This window comes from Engraulis encrasicolus, chromosome 10 (assembly GCF_034702125.1).
Source record: "Engraulis encrasicolus isolate BLACKSEA-1 chromosome 10, IST_EnEncr_1.0, whole genome shotgun sequence".
In the NCBI taxonomy this organism is placed as follows: Eukaryota; Metazoa; Chordata; class Actinopteri; order Clupeiformes; family Engraulidae; genus Engraulis; species Engraulis encrasicolus.
In genome coordinates this window covers 8,926,600-8,934,597 of record NC_085866.1, presented here as the reverse complement: position 1 = coordinate 8,934,597, position 7,998 = coordinate 8,926,600, and the positions used below count along the sequence as shown (strand labels likewise).

Sequence of the window (7,998 nt, the reverse complement as noted above, 5' to 3'; positions counted from 1 at the left end):
TTGATGACGTCATGGAATTTTCTCTGTGTTTCTCCGAGCTCTTTCTGGAAATAAAAAAAAAGAAATTGAATGTGTAAACTTGAAATATCTGAATTAAAAATACATTATTTCTTGAATAATGTTAGTATGAGAATTGGAACAAATTAATGATTTATGAATACATCCTTTAGGGCCATGGCACTGCTCATATGGCCTACTTGTAGTAGATAGACCCATATAATTAATAGCTGAGTGAGAAGCAATAGTAAAAGCAATATTATTAGCAGTATTATTTACCTAAATGTATGGCATCATGTAATTTTCTGCCAGAGAGAAAAAGTATGGCTACATGTTTGTATGTTAATAAATACTGAATATGTATGCTTGGCATATTCTACATTTGTGTTAAGGACTGTTTTAAAACATAACTAAAACTTTACTTGATTGAAGTATACCATTGCTGCTATTAAGAGGATATATTACACCTCACCTGTTTCTCTGTCCGCTCTGCTGCGACTGAAACCGTTTTATGTCCACTGTGTTCATCCATGACACACAGCACACATATGCATGTCTGATCAGTGCGGCAGAAGACCTCCAGCAGTTTATCATGCTGAGAGCAGATCAGATCCTCTAGTTTACCAGCAGCGTCAATCACTTTGTGTTTCTTCCCTGGATTCAAATCGTTGTGAAGTCTGAAGTGAGTTTCACAGTAAGACGACAGACACACAAGACAGGACTTGACGGCCTTTCGCTTTCTCCCAGAGCAGACGTCACACTCCACATCTCCAGGTCCAGCATAGCAGTGGGCAGCAGGAGCAGACTGGAGTCCCAGAAGCTTCAGCTTCTCCACCACTTCAGCCAGCATTGTGTTTCTGCCCAGAACGGGCCTTGGAGTGAAGGTCTGTCTGCACTGTGGGCAGCTGTAGACTCCCTTTGGATCCTCTTGATCCCAGCAGTCTGAGATACAATCCATACAGAAACTGTGTCCGCAGGGAATAGTCACCGGATCCTTTAAAAGATCCAAACAGATTGCACAGGTGAACTGATCTTGAGCTAATGATACACTGGCCTCTGCCATTTTTGCACTGTTTTCTTTCTCTCGTCTTGAAGTCTTTATCCGTCTCGGGTTACGTTCTGTCTCTCCCACAGAGCAGCAGAGCAGGCAGAACAGGAAGCAGAGCTGAGTTTCGATTCTGTGGAAAAGGGCCGTGCCCTAAGCAGGGGGAGTGGCCTCTGGAGCCAGTAAGAGAGAGATAACACAAACAGACTTTAAACTGTTCTCAAGTTCAATTGAACTCTTTGCAAGTATTAAAATGAGAGCACCCAATCTTTTCGGCCTTAGAATGATACACAGCCAAAGAGTATCACAGTGCACTGTATGCATGCAAAGGTACAACCATCATCAGAATTATAACAACAACTACTAGATTGCATTCTCGCAGAAAAGGCTGAAAATGAACATTTTGAGTAATCGAGAACTACCTATGTACACTTATTTTGTGTTTGTCCACTTTTTTGTGTGTGTCTGTTTCTGTGTGTGTACTGTAGTATTTTAGCACGTGGAGGAAACGGTGGCATGAGCAGTGTGTCTCGCGGTTCCAGTGTGCCCATGCGGACAGTTTATTGCGTGGCTGCTTTGTGGTGTGGAGGGGGGCAGTGGAGCAGGCTGGCGTACGGCAGGCAGAGCTGCAGCAGAGGATGATCACACAACACACACAACAGCTGAGGAGACGCCTGCAGAGCTGGAGAGCTGCCACTAGGGGCAGACATGCACACAGGACACACGACAGGAGGCTGATGCAACAGGTGGGATGGAGAGACACACACACATATTCTGCAATGTCTGGGAGAAATAACACACATCAATGTACACACATACAAAAAAAAATGTAATTCTTCCTAAATAACGAAGAACCTATAATACCAGTACACTACAGCAACAGTATTTGTGTGCGTGCGTGCGTGTATGTGTGTGTGCGTGTGTGTGTGTGTGTGTGTGTGTGTGTGTGTGTGTGTGTGTGTGTGTGTGTGTGTGTGTGTGTGTGTGTGTGTGTGAATGTGTGAATGTGTGAATGTGTAGTGTTTCAGTGTGTTGAGGCTGAATCGGCAGCAGCGGTATGTGTCCCGGTTCTGCAGGAGACACAGCAGGGGGCTGCTGACACAGGTGGGAAGAAATGTACACATCAACATGCAGTAGGCCTGCACATGTATACTATACCAGCCTGAAATGTACACAGATCCATTTGACACAAAATCGTGTTGACTATAAACATGCTATTATATACTAGTCTTGCTCTTTATGTGCATTTTTAAAATTATAACCCATGTACCATGTTGGTCCCACCCTGCACACCTGAGAACACTCATGATGTCTTTTAGCTATGTTTGTCACAGAAGAAACGGCTCACTTCCTGACGAAGGTTTCATGCTGAAACACATTGAAGTGTTTTAATCATGCTATGCCCAACAAAATGAAGGCATTTTAATTACAAAGATGAGTGCCTTGGTATTCCTAAACCTTTTTTTGTATATAACCCATGTAACCTTTTTTTGTTTGTATGTGTGTAGTCCTTTAGTGTATGGAGAGAGGCCAAAGAGAGATTTAATTTTGTTCAACCATTACAGTGAAAGTATTTCACACTTTCTTTGAAAACAAATGTTTTGTCTTTGCTGTTGATCAAGGATGAAAGTAATGTTTCCATAAACATTTGGGTATATACAATGTATGTACAAAAATGATATTTATCATTTTGTAGCTTCTCTCATTGTCGAAATGTGCGGTCATGTGGTCCTCTGATGGTGGCAATGACATTTTTTGGCTCTCATCATGAAAGTTGCCCATCCCTGTACTAGTGTGATATACGACTATGTGCATGTACAAGATGCATGCAAAAAAGGATCATTTTTGGTCAGTTCCTTGAAGAGCACAATGTGTGTGCAGCAGGTACATGTTTTTTGTTGTGTTACGTCTTGCTGTTTATGTGCATATTTTAATGATGTACTTGTTTTGTATGTGTGTAGTCCTTTAGTGTATGGAGAGAGTCCAGAGAGAGGTTGTGTTTGGCCGCCCGTGTGAGAGCAGAACAGGAGAGAAGGGCAGCGAGAGGGGCTCTCATCTCATGGTCAATATGGGCCACAGGTAGGTGCACACACACACACACACACACACACACACACACACACACACACACACACACACACACACACACACACACACACACACACACACACACACACACTGATGATTGAATGCCAGTGTTACATTTTCTCAGTCTCCGCATGATTTCTAACATTGTGGACTTGAGTAAAGTAAGAAAATAATTTTTATGTGTGTTAAAGTTAAGGTGTGTGTGTGTGTGTGTGTGTGTGTGTGCGTGCGTGCGTGCGTGCCTGCCTGCGTGTGTGTGTGTGTGTGTGTGTGTGTGTGTGTGTGTGTCTCAGAGCGCCGGGCCCAGCGTATAATGAGGGAGGCTGTGTGCATGTGGCTGGATGGCAGGAGGGTTTCTAGAAGTTTCCACCAGTGGAGCACAGCTCACTGCCACCACCAAGTGTCCTTACACCACCACAGGATATTAATGTTACGCAGGTACACACACACACACACACACACACACACACACACACACACACACACACACACACACACACACACACACACACACACACACACACACACACACACACACACACACACACACACACAGGCACGCACACACACATGCACACGCACAGCTCACTGCCACCACCAAGTGTCCTTACATCACCACAGGATATTAATGTTACGCACGCACACACACACACATACACACACACACACACACACATACACGCATGTTTTCAATGAGCCTGCAAACAAACAAAAAAGTTGACAACACACACACATGCACACGCGCACACACACACAGATGCCCACACGCAGCCTGTATGACACCCAGGCTAATGGTGTCATATCACTAGTGTGTGCACATAGCATAGCCCATGCAGCTAGATCGTGCCCTTCTAAATCCAGCAGTAATGTAATGCTGTGTGTGTGTGTGTGTGTGTGTGTGTGTGTGTGTGTGTGTGTGTGTGTGTGTGTGTGTGTGTGTGTGTGTGTGTGTGTGTGTGTGTGCTCGCGCATGTGTGTGTGCCTGTGTGCATGTCCGCGTGCTTGCGTGCCTGCGTGCCTGCATGCGTGTGTTGGTGATTCTTCCAGAACGTTCAAGGCCTGGAGATCTTTGTCTGAGCATTCTAAGCAGCTGTGCGAGGCCCGACGTGTGCGTGTGTCTGAGACACTCAAGCGAGAAGTCTTCCAGGCTTGGAGGAGGGCCGCGCTATCCCAGAAGGCCATGCGAGAGGTCTTTCAGGTGTGGAGGAGGACCACGCTATCCCAGAGGGCCGTGCGAGACGTCTTTCAGGCTTGGAGGAGGACCACACTATCCCAGAGGGCCGTGCGAGAGGTCTTCCAGGCATGGAGGAGGGCCACGCAATCCCAGAGGGCCGTGCGAGAGGGCAGGACGCATGCGCGTGAAGCAAGGAGGAGAAGCCTGCTGAGGGAAGCATTCAGTATGTGGAGAGAGAGGGTAATCATTTGTGCGTGTGGCAGAGACTAATGGAAAAACAAAAACATGGCAACAGTGCTGGTCAAAACCCCAAGAGCTGTGCTTGTGTGTGTTATTGAAAATACAAAAAAAGGCCTAGGGTACACATTCCTCAGACATATTCTTTCATGTAGGTCTATGAACACCCTTTTTTTTAGTCATGTCATCATTCATGTGTCTTCTCTTTGTATCTTCTCATGATCTCTTGATGTCTGCCTTTCTGTCTGTCTGTGTGCCATTTGTCGTTTTTCCTGACCGTCAGATCAGTGCTTTCAGCACATAGATGTTTATAAACATTACATATAGGGCTGGGCAATATAACGATATATATCGTTATCGTGATATAAAAGTGCATATTGTGACCTTTCTCCTATATCGTTTATATTGTGATAGTAATTTTATCAATTGTATACAATTGAATATCATTTAATTACATTTCATGTTGTCACAATACACTCTATAAGTTAATGTAACTGTAAAAATAAGAATAAAAACATCCATTTTAAAGAAAGGTTGTTTTGCGACATGAAAAAATAAAGAGCAAATAAAGACAATAACCGAAAACGTATGCAATTGTGCTATATCGTGATATAAAGTAATCCATATCGTGATATTGTTTTTTTCCATATCGCTCAGCCCTAATTACATACATGTGACATAGATTTTTATAAGCAAGCTAGTGGAGTAATCATAACAGCAAAGTCACTTGTGACCTGGGCGATGTCACCCGGTGACCCGACACTAAAAGCCAGCTCAACCCAACAAGTGACCTCTTGGCAATCTTCTCTTGTCTTTTCCGAGGGACTGCCAAGCTCTTGCTGTCATCCGAAAAGCATAGAACCATGGTGATTATATGCAATTAAGACCTGCCAACCGGCCAAATGCTTTTAAAAATTCAGTTTGGCTGGTAGAAAAAAACGTACTAGCTACTTTGGCTGATATGGAGTGTATGTTTAAGATTAAACATCTACAAACGTACTTGCCAAATGTGCTAGTGATGGCAAGTTAATGTATAGCCCTGGTGATATGCATAACCTTTGTTGTGTGTCTTTGTCCATGTTAGTTTCAGAGTGGCCAGACGCGTGTGGTAGTGCTGTGTAAAGATGTAGTGGCACACTGGCTTCAGTTTGTCCAAAGAAGACGGACAGAGAGAGAGGCCCAGAGACGACACAAACTAATGTAGGTGTGTGTGTCCATGTGTGTCTGCACACATGTACTGGTGTTTGAGTGGATGTGTGTCCTTGTGTGTATTTTTGTGTGAATGTTTTTGTGTATGCATACGGTACTAGATATGGTGAGTGTGTGATATACGGTGCATTAAGAGACTAAATGCTGTTTCTGTGTATGTGTGTGTATGCGTGCGTGTGTGTGTGTGTGTGTTTTCTCCTCTAGGCAGCAGTGTTGGTCTGTGTGGCGTGTCAGTGTGCAGGAGCGAGTGATCAATAACAGACGGCTGCAGCTGTACTGGGCCTCCTGGAAGAACCACACCGCTACCTCACTCATCCTATCCACCATGGTGAGAAAAACAACACCACCACTAGCTATAGGAACTAGTGTGATTTGTCGTTTAACTTCAAGAGCACCAGCATATCGGAATATACTATCCAACAAAGAAGAGCGCTCAGCATCTCTCCCTTATACTGAGATATTGTATCCAACATGATGAGAAAAACAACACCACTAGTTATAGGAAATACTGTGATACTGTATCCACCATGCCATGGTCCATGGTGAGAAAAACAACACGACTAGCTATTTGAATTACTGTGGTACTATATCCACTATAGTGATAAAAACAACACCAGTAGCTATAGGAACTACTGTGATATTGCATCCACCATGGTGAGAAAAACAACAGTAGCTATAGGAACTACTGTGATATTGCATCCACCATGGTGAGAAAAACAACACCACTAGTTATAGGAACTACTGTGATATTGCATCCACCATGGTGAGAAAAACAACACCACTAGTTATAGGAACTACTGTGATATTGTATCCACCATGGTGAGAAAAACAACAGTAGCTATAGGAACTGCTGTGATATTGTATCCACCATGGTGAGAAAAACAACACCAGCATCTCACTGTAGCAGACATCTCTCTCTCTCTCTCTCTCTCTCTCTCTCTCTCTCTCTCTCTCTCTCTCTCTCTCTCTCTCTCTCTCTCTCTCTCTCTCTCTCTCTCTCTCTCTCTCTCTCCCTCTCCAGTATAATGACTCTCTGCAGAAGAAGGCCTGGTTGCTGTGGAGGAAGAGGAGAGTGCAGAGTAGAGTGGCTGAGGAGTTCAGTACGAACTTCAACAAATCACTGCTAGTCATGGTATTGTACACACACACACACACACACACACACACACACACACACACACACACACACACACACACACACACACACACACACACACACACACACACACACACACACACACACACACACACACACACGCACGTATTCTTACACATTTAGCACAACTTTTTTAATCATTTTTATTCAGTCAGACAAATTTCACTGTGGATCAGTATATCTTTCTTTTTATTTTCATTTCAGGCCTTCAACAAGTGGAGAAGTGCATTGAAAACAGGTTGAAACATGTACTGTTTATGTGTGTGTGTATGTTGCTCTGTGAGTTTATATGTGTTTGAGAGGTTTTTTTTAATATTTAGTTTTTCAATAAAATATAAACATTGTGAAAAAAGACAAGGATTTTTTTTTTTTAATTTGTAATCACTTCATAAAATACACCACACTCTAGTCTACTGAATGGGCATCAATGGGAACTTTCACAGACAAAATCGTGCCACTTCCCAATGCATGATGCAATATAGCACCAATCTGATCCCTGGCTGCTTTACTCTAGGAGGGAAGTCATTGGCACCGGGCCACAGGGTCGGCACTCGGCACCCACAGGGGCGGCACCCACAGGGGCGGCCAGGGGCGCTGCCAGAAATGTTGGGCCTCATGAAAGATTCAAATTTTTGGCCCCCTTAAGGGCCCCTCTCAGTGCTTGAGCCCCCTTAAGGGCTCCTATCAGTGCTTGGGCCCTTAGAATCTGTACCACTTTTCCCCCCGTAGTGGCCCCCATTGGGGCGGCACCCACAGGGGCGGCACCCACCTCAGCTCCTACTGTAGTAGTGAAATCTGCTGATGCAACGTGTCATCATCGGTATCCCTGCTATACTGTAGGCCAGAAGTCACAGGCACAAGATCGGCACCCAACCCAGCTCCTACTGTGGTCATGTGATCTGCTGATGCAACGTGTCATCATCAGTGTCCCCTCAGATGGCTTTGTCACTCACTGGGCCATGTGGCACACAGGGTCACACCACTGCAACTCTCCACCTACACACAAGCAGCAGGAGTACTGTAGGCCTCTGACCTTTGCACCTGTAAATACAGGCTACTATATAGCCTCCTCTACCTCACCTCACCTCACCT

At 44.5% G+C, this 7,998-nt stretch overlaps 2 protein-coding genes across 2 annotated transcripts in view; one reads left to right on the top strand and one right to left on the bottom strand.

Moving 5' to 3' along the window:
* The window catches only part of LOC134456378 (E3 ubiquitin/ISG15 ligase TRIM25-like), an 11,755-nt gene extending 10,628 nt beyond the window's left edge, over positions 1-1,127 (bottom strand). The window contains exons 1-2 of the mRNA XM_063207743.1: positions 470-1,127; positions 1-44 (exon numbers count right to left, since the gene is read on the bottom strand). The exon at positions 1-44 is cut by the window's left edge and continues 52 nt beyond it. Of these exons, the coding sequence (XP_063063813.1) occupies positions 1-44; positions 470-1,060 (635 nt within the window). The 5' untranslated portion in view covers positions 1,061-1,127. The remainder of the gene's footprint in view (positions 45-469) is intronic.
* Positions 1-7,226, top strand: part of LOC134456589 (protein SFI1 homolog) — a 62,397-nt gene extending 55,171 nt beyond the window's left edge. The window contains exons 10-13 of the mRNA XM_063208000.1: positions 5,626-5,741; positions 5,955-6,078; positions 6,772-6,882; positions 7,111-7,226. Coding sequence (XP_063064070.1) covers positions 5,626-5,741; positions 5,955-6,078; positions 6,772-6,882; positions 7,111-7,149 — 390 coding nt within the window. The 3' untranslated portion in view covers positions 7,150-7,226. The remainder of the gene's footprint in view (positions 1-5,625; positions 5,742-5,954; positions 6,079-6,771; positions 6,883-7,110) is intronic.
* Positions 7,227-7,998: the final 772 nt, after the last annotated feature.